Genomic DNA, 13,277 nt, shown 5'->3' with positions numbered 1-13,277 from the left:
GTCCAGTCACTCTGAAAATGTTAAATGCCATGCTCTAAAACAATGTTTCCAAAAGTATGTAACGCGTACCGAAGTAGTGAGCATAAAATTATGGGAATGTTCAAAAACTAAACTGCCAGTTGATGAAATTGACTTTATGCTTACGTACTTTTAAAATTTTCTTTAAAAACAGTATTTATACAGTTCAAATGTCTTAAGGTTAGGCAGTATTATAATTTAATTGTTGCACGTGTCCGTCTGTCCCTCTGACCAATCGATTCACCTCGCGAACCAGTGGACGGATTCGGATGAAGTTTTATGTGGAGTTGTGCTATTCTGCACATCAAAAGCCATCACTGAACATACGAGTTATTGACGCTGTGGAAGAAGAGGTGTTGCACCCTGAATTTGCTTCCTTAAGGCCAGCCCTGAAAAGGAATTTGAGTCTTGCAAATTCAGCAGTGAAACCTAAGACTAAGGCTTTAATTACGGAAGGTAAAAATAGTGAAAGGAAATAACAGAACAGTCCTGACACTCACAGTTATCAGATGTATTCCTTGTAAAGTGTGATGTTCCTAATATGGCTGTTTTCATAGAATCTATTCCATGCTTCCCTATCATTGTTTCCAAGCATTTCTTTAGTTCTTTAATTGAAATCTCTGTGGCTCCAATCTTTACCGCTTTGTTAAAAATGTAATGTTCCAAATTCGCTGAATTTATATATTTAATTTTTGTATATTAATCTCTTTTCCGACATTACAATCCTGTCCGATGGTATTGCTACGTCTGCCAGTAAGAAAATTATATCTTCCTTATTTTTAATTACTATGTCATTCTATTTTCCAGAACTCTCATTGTTTCTTGTTTACGTAGCGTCTCCATGTGCACATACAGGCTTACTTACATGTGTGTTAGTAGCAGTTTTCAGTTGTTTTAGCGCCTAATGATTTGCATGTTAAGTAGTTTAGATATGTGAACACTTTATCATGTCTTATTGTGTATCTATTCTTTGTCAGAACGGGACACCCCGTTGTTAGATGGTCAGTAATTTCTTCGTATTCGTACGTGGTCGACAGAAGCTTTCAATTTCTTATTTAAAATTGTTTCCCTTAAAGTAGTTGTGCTCACTGCCTGATCCTGGGCAGCTGTAATTGTACTTTCTGTTTGTCCCTTAATGTCTCCGAACTTCAGCCATCGGTACGACCGTCCTGTATCCACAATTTTTCATCGAAGATACGTGCAAACTGACAATGCTTCCTTCCTTCTTCCCATTTTCCTCTTATGTTCTGAACTATTTTCATTTGCTTTGCTTCACCTTGAAAGGATTTCTTAAATCTGCTAACTGTTTGCTTAAGTAACTGAGTTGGATTATTAAGACGCCTCAGCACTGTGGTGCATTTGTAGGGAGGGTCTAATAATAATAGATTTCCGCACGACCTGACTTCTAGACCAGGACTTGCCACTGTTACAATAAGATGGTGAATATTTTTTAAAGAACCCTCAGTTAAGAATTGTTGTAACACTTTTCGCTACCGCCAGAGTGCATACCAAAAGCTCTCCTTCCCTAGCGTATCCACTGCCACCTTTGTACCGTGCTGTTTATGGTATATTATTCTATCAGCATTTTCCACTTTTAATATTATCGAATCTGTCTTGATTTCCTAACTCTCGTTCTTTGACCCTTTCCTTGGCCATGGATAGGCTCAAGTGGCACGCTTTTGTGAACATGGTAATGAACTTTTGGGTTCCATGAAGTGGGATCTTTTAAATGATCTAGTATAATATCAGTCTTGCCATCTGCGTTAGATAAGTGCGCTGGAAATTTACATTACTTTACTTTTTGGTTTATTTATGGGACCGGAGTAGATCAGTCAGTAGGCTTATCGATACCAGCTTCTAGCTGGAATGTCGGGGGTCGATTGTGAAGGCAGGCCCAGAGATTTTTCTTATCGCCACCGCATCCAGACCGGCTCTGCGGCTTACCCAGCCTCCTGTCCGTTGATTACCATAAACTCTGTATCCAGGGCTAAAGCTGTCCTGAAGGGAGGCTGTTCGCGCACTTCCATCCGTTGCCGAGGTTGGGAATGAAGGGAGCAATACCTCCACTCCACCACACTTATTCATGCAGAGGTTCTCAGTTGAGAACAGAAACAAATTGCCGCAATTACAATCACTTATAGACACACGTGTATGTAAGCTTTTGCAGCATTTCTTCTATTTTAGAAACATTTTTTCACATTTCAGAATTTCTGAAATCGGTTTGCATCTTATATGTGATGAAATCTGAGAATCGATATATCGCCATTTTTTCGGAAAACCTGTTACTAAATCAAGGATGCGTCTTACAATTTTTACTGTTATATTTAAGGGAAATTGAATTTTGTTTAACGAATTTTCAAGGAAAGCATTACTTTTCTAAAATGAGGAATTGGTGTAGTCTTTTTAGTGAGCGATTTTAGAAAAGAAGCTGCTTAAACCCCATTAATGAAGACACTCGCGACGGATGAAAGGTATATGGTATATATTATTGTATTGAATCTATAATTTTCTTACTCTTTTTATGTTCTATATTATGGCTCTCTTCTACATCCAAATATTTATATGCTTTAACTTGTTTCAATTCGTTAATTTCATTTTCCATTGTTTTATCTTTGTGCCGTTTTCTATAAACTGTGCTATTTTTGAATAGACTTTGGCACATTTTTCTAAACTAAATTTCATTCTCATGTGTTTGCTAAACGGCTTTACAATTTTGGTTTCTCATTTTTGTCTATCAGCTTCCGGTCATCCATGTAAAGCAAATGGTTTATCTTCATTACAGTTTCATATAATTGACATCCGCGTTTAGATCTATTTTAATTCATGAGTTAAGGGAATAATCACTATGCAGAAAAGGAGTGACAACAATGAGTCGCCCTGAAATATTTCTCTATTCATGGGTCTTGATTGTGTCAATTTCTGGTTTGTTTTCAGCTGTAGTTTTGATCTTCATTTCTCTATAGATAACTGCAGAGTTTAACAATTTTACTGTTTACTCCTATCAGCTCTATTGACTTTTCTATCAAATGCCTTTTGATAACAACCCATGTTATGTTTAGATTCTTTCTTCTTCTTTTACAGTACTTCAATATCGCTTTTGATATCAACAGCTGATTCCTGAATGACATACTTTTTTGGTTATGTTCTTTCAAATGCACAGAGATTTTTCTAGCAATTATTCCTGTAAACGTTTCATACATAGTTGATAAACAGGTAATAGGTTGATAAGTTTTTGGTTCCTTAGTATTGTCTGATTAAGGAAGTAGATCTGTTATTACCGTGGTCAAACAGTCAGGCATTTGCTTACGATCTTCCTTTATTATGCTGGTAAGTTTGTATTTGACCACTTCTGGGACACTACCAGTTATGAGTTTTTAAAAAGAATGAAGTGGTTTCTATAGTTTTTAAATGCAGATCTATTCTCCAGTTACTTATCTTTTTATTATTATTATTATTATTATTTATTATTGACTGCAAATGGGTTTATACCCGGTGGCAGTGTCCTACAATAACATACAAGACAATGAGACAGAACAGAACAATGAGATACATCAACACAATGAGACAGAACAAAACAATAAACAAAAGGACACAACAAAAACAATAAGACACAATAAACAATGAGATACATCAACACAGAGACAGAACAAAACAATAAAAAAGGACACAACAAAAACAATATGGCACACAAACAATGCGATACATCAACACAATGAGACAGAACAAAACAATAAACAAAAGGACACAACAAAAACAATAAGACACAATAAACAATGAGATACATCAACACAGAGACAGAACAAAACAATAAAAAAAAAAGACACAACAAAAACAATATGACACACAAACAATGAGATACATCAACACAATGAGACACAACAAAACAATAAACAAAGGACACAACAAAAACAATAAGACACAACAAACAATGAGATACATCAACACAGAGACAGAACAAAACAATAAAAAAGGACACAACAAAAACAACACATCCCACTCAAAATCAACCAACTCATAAATTACAAAACCATCCAACCTCAAGTACTTAACTTAAAAAAAAGAACTTAATACCACCTAGACATAAGACAATAACTGTAATGCATTACAAACGTCATGAACTGATGCACTCACACAACAATACAACATACCACACTCAAAATAAAACATCTGACACACAATAAAAAACACACATCCACTAATTAATCACAATACTTAAGAGTAGAATATAAAGTCCGCTCTCAGTACATGAAAATTTTATCCCAAAGAACTACAGCCCTTCATCACTTGGAGACTAAGACACTTCACTTCACTTATCACCATTTATTCCCAACTTAATAACCCTTAGCTTGTAACTACTTTTCCGACCCTTTTTCTAAAGGTGCCTAATTTACAGGGGAAAGACTCTAGCACGCCTGGAGGTAATTGGTTCCAGCTTCTTATGGTCCTATTTACAAAGGAATATTTGCCTACATCCGTTCTTTGTTTCCTAGTCCTAATTTTCCGAGTATGATCGTCCCTGCCCAGGTAGCATGGCTTTAATAATCTATCCTCTATCATTTTCCAAGCCCGGCCCCCCGTGTATGCTTTGAAAAGGGCGCACATTCGGGCTATCAATCTACGCTGTGCCAATGTTTCCCAACCAGATTCGTTCGTGAAATTTGCAAATTTAGCCGCTCTCTTCTGCACCCGATTTAGGGCTCTTACCTGTCCTTCCCTGTAAGGGTCCCAACATACAGCTCCATATTCAAGTATCGGTCTCACTAGCGACGTATAAGCTAAACGTTTCGTATTGTTATTTCCCTTTTTTAGTATACGCATTACGAAATGGAGAGCCTTCCATGCTTTAATTAGTGTATAATTCACATGATCTGCCCAGCTCAGATCACTGCGAATAAGTATTCCTAAGTACTTAAAGCTATTTGCCTCTGGAATTAATTGATCCCCAAAAAAGTAACTCAGCTTATCCTTCACCCTAGCTCTATTGAAGCTGACTGCTTTACTTTTACCTGGATTTATCTTCATTTCATTTTCTACCGCCCATTCCCATAATCTATTCATATCTGTCTGTAACTTATCAATGTCACTACTATCCATTATTTTCCTGTATACTATACAATCATCAGCGAAAAGCCGTATATTTGAATCAATGTTTTTCCAAATATCATTAACATAAGCTAGGAATAGCAAGGGACCTAATACGCTCCCTTGCGGCACTCCTGACGTTACCCTGACTTCATGAGATAGCTGTCCTTCCACTCTTACTCTTTGCGAACGTCCTAAGAGAAATTCCTTTACCCATAACACTACCCTCAAGTCCACACCGGTTGCAGCAATTTTTGTAATCAGCCTATCGTGTGGGACTAAATCGAATGCCTTTGAGAAATCTATTATAACCGCATCAGTCCTGATTCCCTCGTCCAATGAATCAGCAACATCTTGACAAACCGTGACTACTTGACTTTCGCATGAGTACCCTGGTCTAAACCCATGTTGACCCTCATATAACCACTGCATACTAATGTTCCAGGAATCTTTATTCCTTTAATTTTTCTTTGTTTTGCTGGTTTAATAATAATTGTTACTGAAGCATATATCAAGTTTTCTTTATAAGTTGTGTTTCTTATCGTTATTTTCAAAGACAAACTAAATTACCATTCCTTTATGGCGAGTGCTGGTATTCAGGTCCCTAAAAAGAAAGATTAAATACTTTTCATCTTCAACATGATCCGTGTCTATTGCTGCAAAGTGTGTATGTTTCTTTTAAGATATTTTGAGCAAAAAGTGTAACTTGATGTGAGAACAATCAAAATTTCATTTTACGAAATTATTTTCATTTGTTTTATTGTTGTTTTATTCTCCGTGTTTGCCAGGAATTGTCTTTGTTTGCTGTTGTCAAGCACACAAGTAATTTAAATTAATTATGAATGTTGCAGTTACTGTTTAATTATTGTTAATCTTATTATTGTAGGGCTTATATTATTAATAGTTTGCTGTTGTCAACATCATCATTAACATTTATTTCTGTTGCAGAACCATGTGAGGGCCAGCAGAAAAGAGCCCGTGTTAGTGTAAGTGGCCATCCAGCTGTGGACTTTGACTGCCCGGAAGAATTTGGCTATTACCCACACCCTAGTGACTGCACGCAGTATTATGTCTGTGTGTTTGGTGGTCCACTGCTCGAATCTTGTACTGGGGGACTTATGTACAGGTGAGGTTTTATCTATAATTTTCTATCTACTGAATAGATGAGTTATTAGGTGTTCTTTGAGCAATATGTCAATGTACGAGGTGCGATCGGAAAGTTTCTAGACTGCGCCTATAAAAACCCGTACACTTATCTCAGGTATTAAATTCATCCATCACCCTCGAAGTAGTTCCCCTGGGAGTGAACACAACGATCCCAGCGCCGCTGCCAAGCCTGGAAGCATCCCTGGAAATCTTTCTTTGTCAGCCTGTCAAGCACCATCTGCGATTCTGCCTGAATCTCTTCTATCGTCTCAAATCTCCTTCCCTTAAGCTGAATTTTCATCTTTGGGAAGAGGAATAAGTCACACGGAGCTAAATCCGGCGAATAAGGAGGGTGCGGGATGACGGCCATGGTGTTTGAGGCCAAAAACTGCCGAACTTTGAGGGCGGTGTGCGCTGGCGCGTTGTCATGATGCGTAGCATGTAGAGTTCTTCCTTTAGAATCAGCTGACAGGTCCCATAGCCTATCCCAACAATGTCGCACAAGTCGTTGATGGTACGACGTCGATCTTCGTGAATAGCCTGCCGAATCTTCGTAACATTTTCGGGCGTTGTGCTCGAAGATGGTCGTCCAGAACGCTCGTCATCATCGACAGAGGTTCGGCCATTTTTAAAACGTGAATGCCACACAAAAGTTTGTGCACGGCCCATTTGCGGACTCCCCAAATGCTTGCTTTAGCATTTCATAGGTTTCCGTAGCCGTTTTGGCGAGTCTTTGGCAAAATTTGATGCACACGCCATTCCGAAATCGCAGGAGGGTCGGTGTAATGCACTACCAAAACGCCCGTAACTAAGAAACAAATGCTAATTCGATGATGCCGGCTGGCACACTGATTCACTATGAATGTAGGCCGCACTCCCTAAAGGCAGAAGCTCGTACTACATCCGGTTCGCCCGCTATTGACACAGTCTTGAAACTTTCCGATCGCACCTCGTACATGGGTGATATTATGTCCATTGACGTCTTTTAACTCTGAAAACACTTGATGTACTTCAATTAATTTGCAATACTGGGAATTTGAACTAAATATGTAATGGTTTTAATCTTCTTCCTTTTCTTGTAGCGTTATAACCCTATGTGGGTCTTAGCTTGTTCGACGAGTTTTTTTTTCCATTCTGTCCTATCATTCACAAAATGGTTTTAATCAGTCCAATGTAACCCCTGCTTTATATGAAGCTCAAAATAAATCTCATCCATTTTTAAAATGTGGTTCAGCACAGTACATAAAATACATACCTCACACTACATTTATCATAAATATTTTTACATGCAGTGACGTACAAGGGAACATAGTGCAACTGCAGTGCAATTTGATTTGTATTGAAGTTGTTATCTCTTTATTACACATGAAGACCAGTAAGGCAGGCAAAATCACACAAAAAAAATCTCCAGTATATGGTCTTCTGAATTATGACAGTTTATGCCTTGTAGGCAGTTATCAACATTTCAGAGGGACATGCTACCTTCCATCTATAGTGAATATGCAGGCAGTACATTCCTACAAAACACTGGTAACCATCTGCAAGGTGAACTGTGACATAACAAAGTAGTCCACAATCTGAAATTCCACAATGCATAAAAAAAAATTGTATTGTATACTCCAGTTTCCACACTTACTATTACTATATTAGATGAATCAGCAGCAATTTTCATACTGTGTTCTATTGATGACACCTATTCAAATGGGTAAGCAAAGCCCCACATGCCATGTTTTATGCAACTGAGTGTTATAATAATAACTGAGGCAGCTAAAGTGTCTGTTCTTTGACATTTATCTGGTAAAACGTGTACTGAAATAAAGGACGTTTTATCACAAATCTTTATAATTGATGCTTGTAACTACAAGTATGTTGATTAATCTTCTTTGTGCATCTGTAACAAACTTCATATACAACATTTAAAATAACAGGGCACTAACCTCAACCAACACAACTGACACTTGAAAGTACAAAAAAGAAAGAAATCCACTGAATTACTTATAATTACATTCAAATTCTATAATTTAAAAGCACACATTTTCTGTTATTTACAACTATAGTGTCATATTTTTAGAAGGGTTTTTATTAAGCTTGTATGGTGTCCTAGCATCCACCAGGCATACAGAATGAAATAAAGAGTTGGAGAATGAAGTACTTTATATTTAGAAGGTTGGTCATGTAACCAAAATTTTATATATTATAATTTTCTTTTTGCAGCCATGAGCTTCAGACATGTGACTGGCCACGCAATGTTGGATGTGGAGCTGAGGGAGAAAGTGCAACAATCAGCACAGTTAGGGTAACTGATCCCAGGACCAGACACACCACTCCCACAGGGTCATCATCGAGGTAAGAATTTGCCTTGGTGCTATGTTGTCTTAGTTAGGGATGTTTTTCCTTTGTCTAATTATATTTATATTTAATTAAAACTAAAATGGAGTTGAGGATGCGGATTAGATTTATCTCGTTAAAGATAAGGACTAATAGCAGTCTCACATGAATATTTTTAAAAACATTTTTATCAGTATGATGGGGTGAATCTTTTTCTCTATGGGACTTCTTCTTCTATGGCACTCCGGTCTGTATTTGGTCCATGGCCTCCTCAATTCTCCTCTTCCATTCGGTCCTATCCTGTCTTCTGTTAGGTCCGCCTGTCTGAGGCTTTGATTGAGGTTTCAAAACATCTTTCTTTTTACGGTGCAAGGTTGTTAGCCTTGCGACCAACCCCCAACCTGGAGGACCAGGGTACCTGTCTTAGTCTGACCTCTCCCCCCTCAACCAATCTGGCTAGGGAGGCCCTACCAGTAGCTATGCTACCGCCAGCATCGCTCTTGGGGTCACTGAGGTACTCAAACCCCACCACCACGACACGGTGCAGGTACCATTAAGTGGGGCTCTATGGGACTGCAATGGCTAATGGGCCAGTTATCCATCTCTCAGATGATATATAAGAGGTTATGTAGCATTAGTGAAATTATATTGACAGGGATAAAATGTGTAACTCAGAGAAGAACCTCTCCCAGTGCCACTCTATCAACCACAAATCCCACATGAATTGTCCTGGGAGCCAACTCAGGTGAACATTGAGGCTTCTGGCCAACTACTTGTGTTATGGCATGGCCTGTTATATATGAACATTTAGGTTCTATAAAACAAAGTTTCACAGCTTTTCTAGTGCCATGGCCCAGTCCCCTCTCAACCTTTATGGCATTGCAGATCCCATCCCAAAATTATTTCATGCAGTTTAATTAAATAGAACACACAAAAGTAAAGCTGTCCCGATACACACCACACTAGGTGCTTGTGGGGAGAGGTGGTATAGCTCCTACTCATTCTTAACATAGGCACTAGATTGGGATGAGTGATCAGCATCATGCCCCAGGCATGCTTTACCCCTGGGAAAGGACCCTGGTACCCATTGGACAGGTGGCTTGGAGGGTCCTAGAGCCAGTCTGGATGCACAGAATAGATGAAAAATCCTTTACCCCTGTCAGGGATTAAACCCTGGTTGTCCATTCCATGGTCAGTTACTAAACTGACTGAGCTACCCCAGCTCTTTAAGTAGAATACAGACAAATGGGGTTTTTAGAAAAGGAAGAAAAAATGTGACGAAGAAAGGCTTGAAAGTTACAGCAAGGCAGTATCAAAAGAAAGGAAATAATCTACTTAGTTTGCAAAACCCTTAGGTATAATTTGCTGACCCCAAAGGTCTGGACCCTAGCTGAGGAATACTACTATAAAAGATAGGGAATTTCTTGAGTGACAATCACCTTTGCAAGAATGACATTTGTTTAATGGAGTGAGTTAGTTATGTAGTTAAAAGTGTCATTTAATAAAATCAAATTATGCCTAATCTTTATGTATGCATATACTTTGCAGTTATCACATTATATAATATAAAAATCATATGAGTTATTAAATTTATTTAACAATGCTGGCAGTAGATCAGACTCCATAGCATGAAGTAACAGAATTATTAATAAATCATAAATTTGAAGGTTTATGGAAGAACGCGGTTGTGGCATAATTTAAAGTACTATCCCAGTGTTTGCTCTACAGGGACAGAGTAAAACAATGTAAAACTCGAATAGCTGGTCTTTGGGCTGAAATTCAAAACCAGGACCTGGTGAATGTGAACCTAGAGTGCTAACCACTTGGCTTGATGTTTGGTGTGATATGAGTGAACAAGAATAAAGTTGGAATGAAAAACTCAGAACTGTTATCATTCTGTCCATTCCCAGAATATATATTAAAAAATGATTTTATGAAGATATAACTTGTGGTGTCTGACTCTGAAGGAAGGACATATATAAAATTGAATGCGTGGGAATGAAAATGGCCTATATCACAAAAATGATTTACAGTGTTTCAGAGATGAAAAAATTCAGTAACTCTGACTTTCTAGTGACATAGTCATTTAGATGGAAGAATAGACCATGATTATTTAATAATATTTTATATTATTTACCAAAATTACTGTTAATTTTTAAATTTACATTTTACACAAAATTTTTGTGTTTATCCCAATATTTTATTAATACTGATCCTCTTTGCTGGTTGCCTCCCATTCTAAAATAGATGACCTAAAATCTTGGTGATTGTGAACAGTATACTTCATGATATGATTAATATTGTCCATCTTTTTGACATCTGTTGGGCACATGCCATTACAAAAGGTTTATCTATTTGGAAGGATTGCTGTTTTATTTGGGACAGAAAGAAGCATGAAGTTTTTTGTAATGAAACCATCATTGAAATCTGTTGTGATGACATCCCCTTGTCCCTGAGAGATGTATTCACTGAAATGGAAATATTTATTTTCTGGGCCCTAGGAAAAACTGTACTGTAGGACTGAATTGACATGGAGTTCTTCCTTTGGAACAACCTCTATTCCTGAATTTATTAGCTTACACAAGAACCTGTGTTTAGTCAACACTCCCCATCCAAAAACTACCTGTAACATTTTATGTTAGTAAAATTTTTTGATGATGATGTTAAAAATACACACAGCTTAACTGTTTGTGCCAGAACCTAGTTTAGATGAAGTTGAACTAGTCATTGGAAAGTTGAAAAGTTATAAATCTCCAGGTATTGACAAAATTCCAACAGAATTAATTAAAGCAGGTGGCAAAAGGTTGCATATGAAAATCCATAGGCTTATTCAGTTAATTTGGAATAAGGAAGGAATCCATAATTATTCCTATTCATAAGAAGGGGGACAAGACTGAGTGTGGTAATTATCAAGGAATTTCTCTACTGTTATCCTCATTCAAAATTCTATCAAACATTCTTCTGGAAAGATTAACTTCATATGTGAATGAAATTATTGGGGATTATCAGTGTGGATTCAGACATAACAGATCAGCAATTGATAAGATCTGCATTCATCAGATACTAGAGAAAAAATGGGAGTACAGTGGGACGGTACATCAATTGTTTATAGATTTAAAAAAGCCTATAATTTTGTTAAGAGTTAAGTGTTATACAATTTTCTCATTGAATTTGGTATACCAAAGAAAGAAACTAACTAACTAAATCACTTACAGAACCCGAAGTTTCATCACAGAATTCACCAATGCCATCCACAAAGAAGCTAGAGTGCTTAAATGAAACTGGTAGAAAAATTTGTATAGGTAAATATTTATCTGACTCATTTTCCATCATGGAACGATCTGAAACAAGGAGATGCTTTGTCTCCATTTCTCTTTAACTTTGCGCTAGAATACGCCATCATGAAAGTCCAAGTTAGGCAGGAGGGTTTGCAATTTAATGGGACACATCAGCTATTGGCAAATGGTGATAATGTTAACTTATTGGGTGATGATATAAATACAGTAAAGAGGAACATAAAAGTTTTACTGGAACCTAGTAGAAGTACATTTAGAAAGAACTAAGTACATGTTAGTATCCTGTCAGAAGACAGGTGGGTAAAATCATATTAGGGTGGTTAATAAATATTTTGAAAGTGTGAAAACATTCAAATATCTGGGAACAGCAATAACAAATCAAAATTATATTCATGACAAAATTAGGAGGAGACTAAATTCTGGAAATGCTTGCTACTTCTCAGTTCAAAATATTTTGTCTACCCATTTGATTTCTAAGAACCTAAAGATTAAAATATACAGAACAATAATCTTTCCTGTTGTTTTGTGTGGGTGCGAAACATGGTCTCTCACTCTCAGGGAGGAGCATAGATTACAGTTGTTTAAGAATAGGGTATTGAGGAGGATATTTGGGCCTAGGAGAGAAGACGATGGGACATGGAGAAAACTGCATAATGATCAGCTTAAAAATTTGTACATCTCCCCCAATATTGTCAGGGTGATTAAGTCGAGAAGAATGAGATGGGCTGGGCATGTAGCACGCATGGATGGGACAAGATGTGTGCACCGGGTACTGGTTGGGAAACTTCAGGGGAGAAGACCGCTGGGGAGACCTAGACGTAGATGGGAGGATAATATCAAGCTGGATCTGTGGGCGATAGAAGTCGAAGGCGATTGGATTTTGTTGGCCCAGGACAGGGTCTGATGGAGGGCCTTGGTTAATTTGGTGATGAACCTTCGGGTTCCCTAAGCCAACTAGTTAGTTAATTGATTTGTTTTTATTTTGGCCGCAGCTGTTTATACTGTGTGCTGAAATTGTTGTTGCACATGGTTACTGAAAATTTCCCTTTTCTGCTCAATTCATCAATGATACTCTTGTGGCATATATACTCTATTTGTTCTGCACAAAACGTTTTTAATAAGTCCAATGTCCCAGTCACAGGGCCCTCTGAGAGTGGAATATTGTTAAGATTTTGTTAAATCTTCTATTAGTAGCTAAAATTGCAAGAAATTTGACAGCAGTATGGTTTCTGTTTTGGCCCGGGCAGGTACTAGAAAAAAATTGCAGTTGTCGATAGTTTCAAATAGTGATGTAATCCAATAATAAGTTATGTATTACTTTGGGTCCTCTTTTAGCTTGCCTTTCATGAAAAATATAAAAAATGTTATTGTTTGTAGGTTAATTAATCAAAACATGTCTTGCACAGG

The 13,277-nt window shown here is 37.4% G+C and overlaps 2 protein-coding genes across 6 annotated transcripts in view; one reads left to right on the top strand and one right to left on the bottom strand.

Moving 5' to 3' along the window:
* Window positions 1-13,277, top strand: part of LOC110840185 (uncharacterized) — a 227,208-nt gene that overhangs the window by 117,621 nt on the left and 96,310 nt on the right. For all 5 annotated transcript variants that reach the window (XM_087351778.1, XM_087351780.1, XM_087351779.1 and 2 more), the window contains exons 2-3: window positions 6,049-6,226; window positions 8,461-8,592. In XM_087351778.1, coding sequence (XP_087207904.1) covers window positions 6,049-6,226; window positions 8,461-8,592 — 310 coding nt within the window. The remainder of the gene's footprint in view (window positions 1-6,048; window positions 6,227-8,460; window positions 8,593-13,277) is intronic.
* LOC147873310 (uncharacterized) overlaps window positions 166-13,277 on the bottom strand; it is a 42,707-nt gene continuing 29,595 nt past the window's right edge. The window contains exon 3 of the transcript XR_015535926.1: window positions 166-407. The gene's annotated coding sequence lies outside the window, so the exon portion shown is untranslated. The remainder of the gene's footprint in view (window positions 408-13,277) is intronic.

This window comes from Zootermopsis nevadensis, unplaced genomic scaffold (assembly GCF_977971745.1).
Source record: "Zootermopsis nevadensis isolate Lab colony 2312 unplaced genomic scaffold, Znev_1.0 Znev_ptg000020l, whole genome shotgun sequence".
NCBI lineage: Eukaryota > Metazoa > Arthropoda > Insecta > Blattodea > Termopsidae > Zootermopsis > Zootermopsis nevadensis.
This window is presented reverse-complemented; position numbering and strand designations above follow the sequence as displayed.